We start from the raw sequence: 16384 nt of genomic DNA on the forward strand, positions 1-16384 counted from the left end.
TAAAAAAAAAAAATAAAAAAAAAACTTACAAGATCTAAAAGTTTAAAATTTTAACCAATCAAATCCCTGCATTTCCAACATAGGGAACAACATTATCATTATCGTCTGCATCCGACTGTTCATTAATATTGATTTCAAATTTTGTCACAAAGTCAGTAATTTCGAGGGAATGAAAAATCGATTACATCGACCCTAGTGTTCAACTGGTATTTATTTATCGACCCCGAAAGGATGAAAGGCAAAGTCGACCTCAGTGAAAACTGTGCATTAAAATTATCGTCTGCCAACTGTCGTCTGCTTCCTGTTTCCAGCTCAGCTTCTGTGAACGAACACGGCAAACCGTATGTATTTGTTTTTGTCTTAAATACAAGGTTGTTGGAGTTTTATTTATCATTATTATTATTATTTGTACAAAATAACATCTTCAACGGTGAATTTCGTGAAATTATCTGAGAGTATAAAAACAAAGGAAGAAGAAACAGCAATGTTTCATCGTTTTTATTCGAGAAGTGTTAGTTATACCGAAGTAGATATGTCGTCGGCAACATGTTATGAGCATGAAAATACCACACAATGGTTGTGTTTGTTGGCGCTGTGAGAAAAGGCACAGGGTGAGAAATGGTCACTCTTACTCTTAGGATTTTTGACTCTTTTGTTTTCGGCAAGAAACGAATGTGATTTTCGTCATGAACAAACAAAACTACATCAGCCAAATTTGAAAAATTCTGAAGGTAGGAAGAACTTTTTTTAAACATCTTATGACACTTTTACTGTTCACTTTGTATCATTTTTGTTTTATTCTGTGTAATATATACTTCTTGCCATAATTGCTGTCTTTCTTTACATGACTTACTCTTTCTATCTCGCCCAATCTTTTATTCTTTTCGGACGAGTTGTAGTGCACCAAATACTGTACAATATGATTGTTGTTATTGTTGTTGTTATTGATATTGTTGTTATTGTTGTTGTTCCTTTTTTTTTTTTTTTTCTCAAGGGTAAAAGGTCCAACTAAGTTACACACAATTTCGGGTACAGTCCAACCGCATGGCACCGTGGGCAAAGTGTCGTAGCTATAACTTCTGTCAAAAGAGGCTGACAGAATAAGCATCGTAGTTCTAATGATCCCCCGCAAGCCAGTGCTCCAGCATGACCTCTGTCTAGTTTCTGAAACAAATATAAAAGTATTTGTCAAGTGTGAAAATAAATATAATTAAAACAAGGGACACAGCTCTAGCGACTTACATGAATACTCCTCTAACGATCTGGGGGTTTTTTATCTCGATATTCTGTAAATGCAAAATGCGTAACAGAACAATAAATGTTTCAAGAATTTTTCTGTTTTTTAATTCTAATCAAAATATTTAATAATATCTTTCCAAAAATTCTTACTACAGAATTATTTTTAGTCTGGCATTTTGCAGTGATTTTTTTGTTTTTTCGTCAGATGCAAAGAGTTATTTCCCTTGGTTCAGTTGAATTGTGTTGGATTCCTTCTTATTTCTGGAACTGAACACACCAATGTAGGGATAAGGCCGGTTTAAGTGCTAAAGGGTTAAATGTGTAGTGTATGGATACAATAGTGGCAGAATGGGGGTAAAAGACTTGCTTAAGAAACAGAGTAGGATAAGGGTATGTCAAAATTCTTGTTGGCACTCTCCGTCGCTTACGACGTCGAGGGTTCCAGTTGATCCGACCAACGGAACAGCCTGCTCGTGAAATTAACGTGCAAGTGGCTGAACACTCCACAGACACGTGTACCCTCAACGTAGTCCTCGGGGATATTCAACGTGACACAGTGTGACAAGGCTGACCCTTTGAAATACAGGCACAACAGAAACAGGAAGAAAGAGTGAGAAAAAGTTGTGGTGAAAGACTACAGCAGAGTTCGCCACCATCCCCTGACGGAGCCTCGTGGAGCTTTAGGTGTTTTCGCTCAATAAACACTCACAACGCCCAGTCTGGGAATCGAAACCGTGATCCTACGTCCGCGAGTCCGCTGCCCTAACCACTGGGCCATTGCGCCTCCACTTTTTGCCCACAGAATGCTAAACATAAGGGAGACAAACAAGGATAGACAAAGGGACTATGTTGATTACAACGACCCCACTGCGTAACTAATACTTATTTAGTTGACCCCGAAAGGATGAAAGGCAACGTTGACCTCGGTGAAATTTGAACTAAGAACGTAACGGCTGACGAAATACTGCTAAGCATTTCGCCCAGCATGCTAACAGTTCTGCCAGCTCGCTACTCTTAGTCTGTTAATATTGTGCTGCATACAGGACTATTTTAAAATATGACTGTTGGTCTTATGTAAGCTGTGTTGAAAGCAAGACTGCTTCAATATGTGGTTTTTAATGTGATGTAATAAATTCTGTCAATTCAGCCAGTCTGCTGAATTTTAACTCAGAATGTCAAGCTACATGAAATACCACTAAGCAATTTGCTACACCTTACTAATGTGCCCTACTTTCCCCGAATATTGATTTCAAATTTTGGCACAAAGCCAGCATTTTTGAAGAAGGGGCTAAGTTGATGACATCAACCCCAGTGCTCAACTGATACTTAATTTATCAATCCCCAAAAGGATGAAAAGCAAAGTCGACCTCAGCAGAATTTGAACCCAGAACGTGCAGACAGACGAAATGCCGCTTAGCATTTTGCCCGGTGCGCTAACGATTCTGCCAGCTCAACGCCTTGTTTCCTCCTGATATTAATAACCATACCTATTACGCAAACTGCAAGCCTTATTTGAGCACAGAAGATAAAGGGACATAAGTACTGCAAGACTTATTTGAGCACAGACAATGAAGGGACCTAACTACTGCAAGTTGTTTTGTCCAAAGTTCTAAAAATTCTGTGAATCTATTGCAGTCAGCACCATCTGCCACTCGAAGACGAATTCACTGCTCTATGACCAATCCATTGCTCTTACACCAATCCGCTTCCCTTGTTCGCTGCACTAAAACTGCAATTAATTAACAATTAATATGACAACAATAAGACATGTAAGGATTTCAAATTATTCAATTAATTGAGAATTCAAATCCAAGAAATTTTAAAAAATAATAATAAAATAAGAGAACTAGCAAAAAAGAAAAACAAAAGTTCAATTGCAATTTCTGTTTTGAAAATGGAATATTTTAATTTGTCAGTAATTTTTCTTATAAACAATTACAATTGTGTAATAATGAAATTAGTTTACAATAGCTGTGGTACTTAATAAGTTCCTTTGGAATTTTAATGAGACTATACGTCCACATGTGTATATACACTCACATGAGATTGCTGTACATATATATATATATATATTCTTTAACTTGTTTCAGTCATTTGACTGTGGCCATGCTGGAGCACTGCCTTTAACCAAATAAATCGACCCCAGAAATTAATCTTTGTAAGCCAAGTACTTATTCTATTGGTCTTTTTTGCCAAACTGTTAAGTTACGGGGATGTAAACAAGCCAGCAACGGTTATCAAGCAATGGTGAAGGGACAAACACAGGCACAGAAATAGATACATATATATATATATACGACGGGCTTCTTTCAGTTTCCCTCTACCACTCAGACTTTTATCAGCCTAAGGATAAAGTAGAAGACATTTGCCCAAGATTCCACACAGTGGGACTGAACCCGGGACCATGTGGTTGGGAAGCAAGCTCCTTACCACACAGCCAAGCCCCCTCTCTAATTCTTTGAGTATATGCATCCACGTGTGTATATATATATATATATATATATATATATATATATATACACAAAAACACACACCTATGCGCATGTATATATAAAAAATAATTAGTTTACAATAGTCATGGTACTTATGAATAGTCACATTAAAATTTTTATCAGTGTATACATCCATGTGTATATGTATATACACCCATATATGTACATATATATATATACACATATATATATATATATAAAAAATAGTTTACAATTTTTGTGGTTCTTAATGAATAATCATCTTGCAACTGGAACTTAATATATCAACCCGAAAAGGATGAAAGGCAAAGTCGACCTCAACGGAATTTGAACTCAGAACATAAAAGTCAGACAAAATACCGCTAAGAATTCCGCCCCACGTGCTAACGTTTCTGCCAGCTCGCCACCTTAAGACATTGGATAATTGACAAAGAGGAGTCATAGACCAACAGCTTGAAGAACAAGCAGATCGGTACCATCAGACAGTAGTTGAGTATCAAACTAACAAGTGAGCTGCTGTGGTGGGGCAGCCTTACCACTCTTGTACACCACTTGGTACCTGGCGTGGAGGCCCAGAGAGGTAGTCTGGTGGTGGAACAGTGCCAATTGTCTTACTTAATGTCCAAAGGCACAGAACAGTCAACGTCGACTTACAATCGACAGTCTCCAACAACAATGAAGGGTACATGTCTGTGGAATACTCAGCCAGCTGCATGATCATTCAATGAGGAAGGAATTCAGTTAATATAACTGGAAGATTTATTGTTAAAACCAACAGAACATTCCATTTACTTTTTTTTTTTTCAGTGTATGTAAATATATATACGTGTGTGTGTGTGTGTGTGCATATATGTATGCACCAATGTGATTGTATGTGTGCAAGGGTGTGGATAATTATTTGGTGTAAAAATGGGAGAAGGTTTTACTCAATGTATACAGTGTAGAAGAGTTTCTTTATTCGACCATCCATTCATTCAATGATGATGATTTGGTTTGCTATCTCTGAGTTTCCTGCATCCGTGACTTTATGCCTGAATTAACACAAGATAGACACTGGGAAAACTCGAAGCTGTGACATGGAGTGAAGAATCAGCTTAAAATGAATGCATACATATACATATGTACATACACACACACATGAGCCTTAAGTCATGGAAATTCTGCCCAACTCATACAAGCATGGGGAAAACAATGATATCTATATATATATTTTATTCATTTCAGTCATTTGACTGCAGCCATGCTGAAGCACCACCGTAAAGGGGTTTTTTTAAGTCAAAGAAATCGACCCCAGGAATTATTCTTTGTAAGCCTAGTGCTTATTCTATTGGTCTCTTTTGCTGAACCACTAAGTTACAGGGATGTGGACTTACCAGCATCAGTTGTCAAGCGATGGTGGGGGAACACACACAGACACAAAAACATACAAAAATATATATATATATATACGACAGGCTTCTTTCAGTTTCTTTCTCCCAAATCTACTCACAAGGCTTTGGTTGGCCGAAGCCATATTAGAAAACACTTGCTCAAGGTGCCATGCAATGAGACTGAACCCAGAACCATGTGGTTGGGAAGCAAGCTTCTTACCAGGATATTTGTACCAATAAAAATATGCTAATGACTGCATGTATTTAAATAACACTGCACATGGGATTTTTTCTTTAAATGTTTTGATACAAGATACTGCAATTTGTGACAATGTGGGGAAAAATAAAATGATAACAATAATAATGATTTCAAATTTTGGCACAGGGCCAATAGTTTTGGGGAGAAGCGAGAAGCAAGAGGAGGAGGAGGAAGTCAATAACATTGACTCCGGTATATGACTGGTACTTTATTTTACTGATTCCAAAAGTATGAAAGGCAAAGTCGAGCTCAACGAAACCTGAACTCAAAATGTAAAACCAGGAGAAACGTCGCAATGCATTTTGTCTGCCATGCTAACAATTATGCCAGCTCACCACCTTAATAATAATGGTTCTAAATTTTGCCACAAGGGCAGCAATTCAATTTGGGGGGAGAGGATCCATCGATTACATCGACCCCAGTGTTCGACTGGTATTTATTTTATTGACCCCGAAAGGATGAAAGGTAAGGTCGACCTTGGCAGAATTTGAACTCAGAACATAACGATGGACAAAATACTGCAAAGCATTTCATAGTAATAATAATAATAATGATGATGATGATGATGATGATGGTTTAAGTTTTAGACACAAGCCCATCAATTTGAGGGGAGGGTGTTAGTTGATGCTGTCAACCCCAGTACTTGACTGGTAAACTATTTAATCAACTCTGGAGGGATAAAGGATATAATAATAATAATAATAATTATAATAATAATAATAATAATAATAATAATAATAATAATAATAATAATAATAATGGAATGGGAGGAAGTAAGCAAATGTATTGACCGCAGAGGGATGAAAGGTAAAGCTGACCATTGGCAGGGTTAGAACTCAGAATATAATTAGATATCACATTGCAATTTATCCGATGCTCTACTGAATCTAACATCATAAAAATACGATTTCTTGTGGGTTCTTTTTTTTTTTTTTTTACTTTTAATTTTATTTTTAATGGTTTTTTACAAGGCCACATATTCTGAGGTGGGGAGGACAATACTTAATTATACCAACACCAGTATTTAACTGGTACTTAATTTGACCGACTCTGAAAAAAAAAAAAAAAAAAAAGACAAAATCAACCTTGGGAGAATTTGAACTCAGAACACAGAGGTATCTAACTAAATACTGCACTGCACACTTGTAAGATATTGTTATTCTGTCATAATAATTATTATATAAAACAAAGCTGGAATTTATGAACATATCTCAGACAGAGGCAGATCTATGGAGGACGGCAATGATATTCTTGTTAACATGAAATAAAGAAAAGTTTTTGGTTTGAAGCAGGAGATTCGTTTGGTTTCATTTTGAGGAGTGGAGCAGTGGAGGCGTTGTGATGACAGCAATAGCAACAAAAGGGAAATGTTAGCAACCAAGCTGAATTCAATCCAAGTTCTTCAACTTGTATTTTTTTTTTTATTACTTTACACAATGTTTTTATTTCTATTCAATCCCCACACCGTATAAGTCTGTATCATCCTTGATTTTTTTTTAAACCCTTCATGTTTAAAAACAAAGCATATTTTTTATATTATATTATATATATATATATATATATATATATATATATATATATATATATATATATATATATATAAATTAAGGATATAATCATTAAAATGATTTTATCAGCGACCAGTATAATTATATACAAACATATATATATATATATATATATATATATATATATGATATGCATATATGTATGTGTGTGTATATATATATATATAAATAATATGCATATATGTATGTGTGTATATATATATATATATATATATATATATAATATGCAATATATATAATACGTATATGTGTATATATATGTATGTATATCAAAGCATGACAGCTATCTTGTGTATGAGAAGAATGAGGTGGCTGGGGCATGTCAGGAGAATGGATGACCATTGAATCCCGAAGCAACTGCTCTTTGGAGAACTGGCCCAGGGCAAGAGACCAAGAGGAAGACCAAAACTGAGGTATAAGGACACTTGCAAAACTAGTTTGTCCAAGTGTGAGGTGGATGTCAGCACCTGGGAGGAGAGGGCTGAGGAGAGAACAACATGGAGGACTGTTGTGAAGGAAGGAACTGCTTCAGTAGAGGAGCAGCTACAGAAACAAACAAGTTGAGAAGCTTCAGCAGCAAAAGGAAAACAACAGAAATGCAGAGCGCCGAGGCACCCTCTTGGTATGCAAGTACTGTGACAGAAGCTGCGCTTCAATCATAGGAAGAATCAGCCATGAAAGAAGCTGTAAGAAGGGGAGCCCCTGATATGTTCGATTAAGTGACCTCTAAGCTAAATTGACCGTCTGCATAGATGAAAAGGGCCAGTTATTATATGTATATATTAAATTAATGATTATATGTATATATAATTATTCTAAGGGAGAAAGTCAAAACAAGACTTATCTCCACCTTACTGAATTAATGTCCAAGCATCACGAAGTTACCATAATGCTTTGTAATGCTTGGACATTAATTCAATATGGCGGAGATAAGTCTTGTTTTGACATTTATGAACAAGAATGAAAAATACCCAATAAATATGTAATGTGTGTGTGTCTGTAATAGTATTGTGGTTACAATCTGCTACTACTCTCAGTATTCTGGTTAGATACTCACAACACTCAGAGGAGTAACACACTGTAGTGTTAACATTTTAGTGTCATCATCATTTAACATCCATGTTTCATGCAGGCATATATATCATCATCATCATTTACTGTCCATTTTCCATACTGGTATGGGTTGGACAGTTTGACAGGAGCTGATAAGGCCAGGGGCTGCACCCAGTTCCACTGTCTGTTTTGGCATGGTTTCTACAGCTGGAGACCCTTCATAAAGTCAACCACTTCACAGAGTATACTAGGCACTTTTTACATGGCACCAGCACCAGTGCTTTTTACATGGCACCGGTGCCTTTTATGTGGTACCAGCACTGGTGCTGGTGCCACATAAAAAGCACCGATGCTTTTTATGTGGCACAAGCACCAGTGCGTTCTATGTTGTAACAACACTGGTCTTTTTTACATAACACCAGCACCTTTTACATGGTACCTGTACCAAATAGGGTCAACAGGGAACTTGCAAGACAAATATATATAAATAATAGTTGTTAAAAAAATTTTTTCACATAGTCACAATATTTGAAAAGTGATTTTCTTACATTAGAAATTATTAATTATACTTTTAAAATAATCTTTAAAAATGTATGTTTGTCTACTTTTTCAGATTAAATATTTTCTTTATATAATTAATATTTAAGGAAATCTTTTTCAAAAATATATATCTGTACACATAAAACTATATATACACAAAAAAAAATACATATATGTATATATAAAAAATATATATATATACAAAAAATAAATAAATATATACATATATACCTTATTTGTAATTAACTTTCCTCTATCATCTCTATTTACTTTATTCATCTCTAATCAACCCATAAACCCCACGCCTGAGCATATAACAATACAAATCATAAACTGTAGTCTGCTAAAATGAATTCATAAACCACCTTGCGAACCCAGTTTCCACAAAAACTGTTTGCTGAGAGCTGCACAAAGCTGGATTTCACGGGAAGGCTACAATCAGAAAACCACTACTTTCAAAAACAAACGTTGCAAAGCATTTACAGTGGAGTAAAAACCTACAGAATTGGTCGCCAGAGCAGTGGAACAATGTTATTTTCTCAGACAAGTCATCCTTTACCTTATTTCCGAACACCGGCCAAATATACATGTGGAGACAGCCAAAAGAAGCATTTGACCCAAACTGCCTTCTTCCAACTGTTAAACATGGAGGAAGATCTGTGATGATTTGGGGGGCTATATCTTAGAAATCTGCCAACCCAATACTTCCCTTCATGGCAGAATTAATAGTCAAGACTATTTAAGCATTTTATCTGATCAAATTCATCCTATGGTTGTGGAACTGCTTCCAGAGGGAAATGCAATCTTTCACTATGATAATGCACCAATTCACACAGGTAAACTTGTTACTGAATGGTACAAGGAACATTCTAGTGAAGTTGAACATCTTACCTGACCACCACAGTCCCCAGATCTCAATATTACTGAACATTTATGGTGCATTTTAGAAAAACAAGGAATTGATATCCTCCACCATTATCACTACAAGAACTGGAGACTGTTTTAGTTGAAGAATGGATAAAAATTCCTTTGGAAACAATTCAAACTTTGTATGAGTCCATACCTCGTAGAATTCAAGCTGTAATTACTACCAAAGGTGGTTCTATCCCATATTAAAATAAATTTGTTTGAGATTTTAAGGTGCTTCCATTATTTTGTCCAACCTCTGTATGTATATGTGTGTGTGTATATATATATATATATATATATATATATATATATATATATACACACACACGTTATTACACATAACATTTTGCTATACATAGATTAGGCTTACACATTATAACATTTTGAGAAGTGTATGTGTGTAACATGCATTTATATATACATACATATATATACAAACACACCTGTTATATATCATATTTTTCTATATACAGAAAGCTGTTGTACATCATAACACTTTTTATATACAGACTATGTGTGCACATCATCATCATCATCAAATCTCCCTACAGATAGACCACTATTAATCAGAACACACGCCAGAGGGCACCACTAAATCCACTAAACTAGTCTTGCCTCACAAAATTATTACATTTTCATAGAAATAAAAATCATTTCCATGTTTCTTGTCCTTTTTATTGTATCCCTCTCACAAATTAGGAAAACTTCCAGGTGTGTATGTCATATGTGGAGAGACTAGCTTCATCAAAACCTCACAAATACAGATGTATTATCAACTGTTTTGTTCAATGTGTTGGTTTAACAATGCTTTAGTGAGTGAAGATAATATAAGGAGGAAAGCTAAGAAAAACTTTCAGGTGTGTATGTCATATCCGGAGAGCCTAGCATCATTATAACATCACAGTAATAGACAGATTATTCTTCATCCCCTTTTAACACACATCTGTGTTGGTATGGGTTTACTAACATTTTTAATCAATGTTTTGGTTCAATTACGTTATAGACAGGTAAGATAGAATACAGAAGTAAGATAAGGAAAACTACCTACTCGTTTTCTAAAATCTGGATCAACCAGCTTGATTAAAACCTTGCAGCAACAAAGATATTATTAAATTATTTTACCTGATGTGTTGTTTAATATTTGAGAAAGTATATGCAGGTTAAGGCACGAAAGATTTACATCTGGGTATCTCATTTCTGAAAGAACTTCATTAAAACCTCACAATAACAGACATATTATTAACTATTTTAACTGATGTATTGGATTAATAATGCTACAAACAGTTAAGTTAGCATATGTAGATTAAAATAAGAAAATCTTCTTGATGGGTGTCTCATGTCTAAAGAAACCAACTTCATCAGAATTACACAATAACAGACATAGCATTCCTCATCATCTTTTAACACCCATCTTCCATGCTGGTTTTGGTTTATTAACTATTTTAACTGAGGTGATGGTTTAACAATGTTACAGACAGTTAAGATAGTATGCAGAGGCAAGATAAAGAAACCTGCCTGCTGGGAATCTCATCTTAGGAGAAAACAGCTTCATCAAAACTTCACATTAATAGATATAGTATTAACTATTTTAACCGATGTGTTGTTTAATAATGTTGTAGAAAGATAGTACAACACAGCCAAGTTCACTCAGTGATAATATTTGAGATAATTATCAGCTCATTAGTTGACTGATGACATTTCATTGTAAAATGTCTGATAGGATTGCTGGCATTTGAGATTATGTCTATTATCAGTGTTCCTACTACAGATGTTGAAATAACTCCTTGGGCAATTTTCTTAACTCTACTCATCTGTGTTTACCTAAAGGAGAAAAACAGTTATCAGTTTGTTATCAGAGAACCGCTAGAAATCTGGGGTTTTTTTTTGACTGGTTACCGTGTCTTGAAAGAGAGAGAGAGAGAGACAAACAGACAGAGAAAGAAAGAGAAGACAGAGGGAATAAGAAATATAATATATAAGAAAAAGAGAAGTGAAGAAAGACTGAGAGAGAAGGGGAAGGGATAGATAACAAGAAAAATAGACCAAGAAAAGAGAGATGGAGGAAGGAAGAAAGAAAGAAAGAAAAGAAGCAAAAAAGGAAGGAAGGAAGATTTACCTCTCCTCTTACCCAATTTCATAGAAATTTGTACAGCAATGACCATTTCCATGAACTGCTGTGGTTCCTGGAAAATGGTCATTTTAATGATTAAAACATGAGGATAAGTTTATCCTGCTCCAAGTCATTAAATACTCATTGTCTGTCTTGATTGATTATTGATATCTAAAATAACTGACCAAGCTTTTGTGCTATTCAGAGATTGTTTTTATTCCAACTCTAAACATAACCATACCAAGCACCGTTCTTTGATAGAAGTTAGCTAAAATATTCCCTAGGTTCTTTGTAGCAGCATTCTTGCCCAAAATACCCTGTTGTTATTTTTATTAATTCATTTGTTCGTTCATTAAGAAATTAATGTTATCTAACTGTTGCAAATATTAAAATGCTAAGCTAGATCATTCACATCGTCCCAGAAAAGATGGGATGGTCTAAGTTCAGATATTTTGGATCATAAGTTTGCTAAACAATAATGTTGTCCTTGTTCACAGTTTCCCATTTCTCAATTCAAATTTTTCCAGAGCAGATAAATTAAGCACCAGTAAAATACAGAGTAGGGGGACGATTTTCCGGAGCCCATCCCTTTAATTTACACATCTTATTCAGTTCTAACACAAGTCTCATGAAAATGGAAACAAAAATAACAATTAATTATCATAAAGCACAGCAGTATTTTCCAATGTTGTAATAATAATTAATAAAAAAAAAAACTGTATCATTAACCCAGTGACTGCAACTCACAGACATTCAAAATCAATCCCTTTGTTAGAATGGAACAAAAAAAAAAAAAGCAAATAATCAATTCTTCATGGTGCTATGAAGACCCAGACATTTTTGTGATTGACTCATATCAAGGATTCATGGAACTTTTTACAAATATAATTGTTTCCTCATGCAAACTTTCCCATTATTTGATACATTTATTTATGGTAAACAGTTAAAACTGTTAAATTAAACAAAAAAAAAAATGAATAAACACAAACAAATGGATTTAAAATATAAACAGAAGTGGTGGAAGGGATGTTTAGAAAATATTTAAGAATTGTTTGTTTCACTGTTACATTTACAAAATGTAACTCCATCTTGATAGATCTGTTCTCTTATTGATCCGTTTCCAGATTCATTTAATGTAAAGCTGTTTTTAAAAAATAATATGAACTCTCTTTCTCTTTCTCTCTCTCTCCCACTCTCTCTCACTACTCTATGTAAGAATGCTCTCGTCTTTCAGTCTTACATTCCATCACAAGACTTCATTCCCCAAGTCAACCAATATACACTGTGATATTCTTCACTTGTGACTCATTCTGTAAATTTACAATTCTGTAAGAAGCCCTCCCTTGCCCTGTCAACCAATCTAGTCTATAAAAGAAATCCTCCCTCACTTGACATACCATTTCTTTTAATTACATAACACAGCCCCTTTCACTAACAAACCAATCAAAATCTTTGTATTTGATAGATAAAATATATTTTTTACAGACTGCAATGACTCCATTCATTCACTTAAAAACTTTTATATTAAAAAAAAATGGCAAGGACGAGGGTGAAGGGAGTATTTTTTGTAGCCTCTTGTCTCCTTCTGCTTAATCTAACTGAAAAACTTTAAGCCAGAGCAGAAAGTAAGAACAAAGAAAATTTTGCAGTATAAAAACCACACACTTTCCTCATTTGAATAAAAATAAACGGTATTTCCTTTGAAGGGATAAGAAAACAGTGTTTCAAAATTCCTCCCCCAAAATACATAAAATTGTTTTAAAAAATCATTTCAATTCCCCATATCGAATTTTGTATTTGTTAAGTATCTCCTGTAATTCTATAACTTTGTCGATGGTCTTGTCTTTGGCATTACTTTGATTCTGAAGTTGTACTTTCAGTGATTCAACTTCCAATACTTTCTCCTCATACAAAACTTTCATCTGATTTAAATCTTTCTTTAGCTTCTCTACTTCAGTTAAAGGCTTCGGCATCTCGTTTTTGTCTTCTTTTGGAATGTGCTTGATATCACACATACCAAAAACAGCATTGCTTGGAGTGAAATGCTCCCAGTTAAATTTCACCTCTGAAGGGGAAGCTACCTCACCAAAACCTTCAGTATTTCCTCCAAATGACTCGGGTGGGGTCTCTGGTGACTTACAAGACTCTGGAGAACTTAATGATTCGCTGAAGTTATTGTTTCTCTCGATAAGACGTAAACGCCGATGATGCCTGGAACTGTTTGATTTCGTGAGCCGGAGAGGTGGTGCAGGTTTCAAAGCCTTCAAGCTATGGGCCTTTGTGAAAGGTGATGGTGATGTTACTGGTAAGTTATTAAATTCATCCGCAAGCTGAAATTCAATGTCACTGGTTTGTAATGGAGGTTCACATGTGTTTGTGAATGGCTGCAGTACTGGAGCACCACAACGTGAATCCAGAGGCCTGTCAAGTAAGTTTGGACCGCAATCATGGACAAAAATCACATCTGAATGCTTGATAAGTATTAACGCAAGTTTCTGGTTCAAATCTGCTGTAGCACGTAAAATTTCTGGGTTTTCATCTTCATGACGAATGATGTTTGGCCCAAAAACCATTGCCAAATTTGCTAGCGTCATCTTATTAACATCAGAATACTGTGACACCTTGTGAAGATGCTTGCACAAATACTGCAAAATGTTGTAGTTGTCCGACTCCAAAATATTCACAGCTTCTTTTAGTCTTGGAATGAATTCTTCATCTTGGCTCTTATGTTTGTCAACAGCTTCATAAGCAATGCTCATGAATCTCTGGAAATGTTCACTGGGAATAATGGAGTCTGGTAGTTCGCGGAGATATAATTTTAATAAAGATGCTACAGTATGTACATCAGCTTCACTGTCTTCTAGTTTAATGCATACACCTGTATCAAAGCTTTCTTGCAGTTCTTTTATTAATACCATACGACCAGCTAACCTGCAAAAATAGAAAATAAATAAATAGAAAAATATAAAGAGATAAACAAACAGCAAACAAACACATAAGTAAATAAATACAAACTAGTTACCAGTTCAAATATGCCTGAGGCATGTTCAAATCTGTACAAAAGTCATTCACTGTGTTTTGTCAAGAGGAAAATTTCTCACTGGAGACAGAGAGGTGTATATGACAGTAATATCACAAAAAGGACCCGTCTCTCGTGCCAGTTCACAGTGTCCCCTTTTCTTGTCTGCAGCAGAAGAGAAGATAACTGGAATTCAATGGGTTATGATAGCAAGGGTTTCAGTTGATTTGACCAATGGAACAGCCAGCTCAGAAAATTAACACGCAAGTGGCTGAGTGCTCCACAGACATATGTACCCTTGATGTAGTTCCCAGGGAGATTCAGCGTGACACAATGTGACAAGGCTGGCCCTTTGAAATACAGGTACGACTTATTTTTGCCAGAGGAATGGACTGGGAAACCTGAAATAAAAAGACTTGCTCAAGAACACAACATGCTGCTGAGAATCAAACTCACAACCTTACAAACATACACTCCAAGATGCACGTATCCAACAGTCTGGCTAGGAACCGCTGGGAACTGACTTTCTGTCTCTCTGTCAACAATGAGGAATTTTTTCAATGACAAAATACAGCGAATGACTTTCTTACAGGTTTGAATATGATTTAAGCATTTTTGAACTGGTAACAAATTTGCGGGAAGAGAAGGTTTGGGGGAGATGTGGATAGATGCAGTGAGTGCAGTAAGGGAAAGAAAGTCTAGAGGGCATCCCAAAGAAGTAAGGGCATATACATGTGTGTGCATGCGTGTGTGGAGAGGGGGTGCATGTGTACGTGTTTGTGTAAATTAAAAGAATTTACAATTACCTATATACACCCTCAGTTTCCATTCCATGTTCTTCAAGAAACTTGACACAAGCTTCAATTATATAAGGAACTTTCCTTTTGGTTTTATTATTGTGCTCATACAACATGGTTTCCTTAAGGTACTGGCCAAAGATAGCTGCAAAACATATGGAATAAAATAAGATTTAGAATGGAATTAAAATGAAATAGAATGAAAGAAGAGAGATGAAAATTATCAGATGATACTGCACCGCGACTAAGCTGGTCGATGGCTTAACAGTCCAGCAATGGCATGGCTGGCCAAAACTTCAAAGTCACTGTCAACAACATTCTCGTTTAAGAATAATAAATTTGTACTCTCCAAAAGTACAGAGCAACCAATCAGATTGGTGTAAAATTGTTTTTATTACAATTGAACTTAAAAACAAACATTTACACATACATACACACACCCTAAAGATGCTTGTGTGGCTGTTTGAGTTGCCGTCATGACTACATGGTTCTAGGTTCAGTCCCATTGTATGGTACCTTTAGCAAGTATTTTCTATTCAATCTATGGGGTAACCAAAGCCTTGAGATGGGATTTGGTAGATGGAAGCTAAAGGTTGGAAGTGTAAAAAGTTTATTACAGGGTTACGATGAGCCCCCAGCTGTGACAATGAAGAGGAAGAGAGATGAATGAATTAGAACATATATTAAATTCCTTCATAAATCAGAGAGAAAGAATAAAGAATGAGGTCAAAATATCAATCATAATGTTTAATCGGGGTCACTCAAAGATATTAAAGTTGTACCGAATATTGAAATTACTGGGTTCACATGACTGCTCGGCCAACCATCTCCACCATAACCCTTGTTCCCCACCCACTTGCCACAGAGAATAACAAGGTACTTGATACCATTCATTGGTCTGACATCTAAGCCATCAATCAAAACTACAAATGGAGCTAATTTAAAACAAATTCCCCTGCAGGACTTTAATATACTTTGATATTTATATACACACACTCATCATTCACACATACTGTCAATCAATACAGAATGTGTGTGTGTGTGTGTGT

General features: G+C 35.4%; 1 protein-coding gene across 4 annotated transcripts in view; it reads right to left on the reverse strand.

Moving 5' to 3' along the window:
• Nucleotides 1–6980: 6980 nt before the first annotated feature.
• Nucleotides 6981–16384, reverse strand: part of LOC106879236 (rho GTPase-activating protein 24-like) — a 120139-nt gene continuing 110735 nt past the window's right edge. For all 4 annotated transcript variants that reach the window (XM_052973969.1, XM_052973968.1, XM_052973971.1 and 1 more), the window contains exons 5-6: nt 15345–15480; nt 6981–14450 (exon numbers count right to left, since the gene is read on the reverse strand). In XM_052973969.1, the coding sequence (XP_052829929.1) occupies nt 13286–14450; nt 15345–15480 (1301 nt within the window). In that variant the 3' untranslated portion in view covers nt 6981–13285. The remainder of the gene's footprint in view (nt 14451–15344; nt 15481–16384) is intronic.

This window comes from Octopus bimaculoides, chromosome 17 (assembly GCF_001194135.2).
Source record: "Octopus bimaculoides isolate UCB-OBI-ISO-001 chromosome 17, ASM119413v2, whole genome shotgun sequence".
In the NCBI taxonomy this organism is placed as follows: Eukaryota; Metazoa; Mollusca; class Cephalopoda; order Octopoda; family Octopodidae; genus Octopus; species Octopus bimaculoides.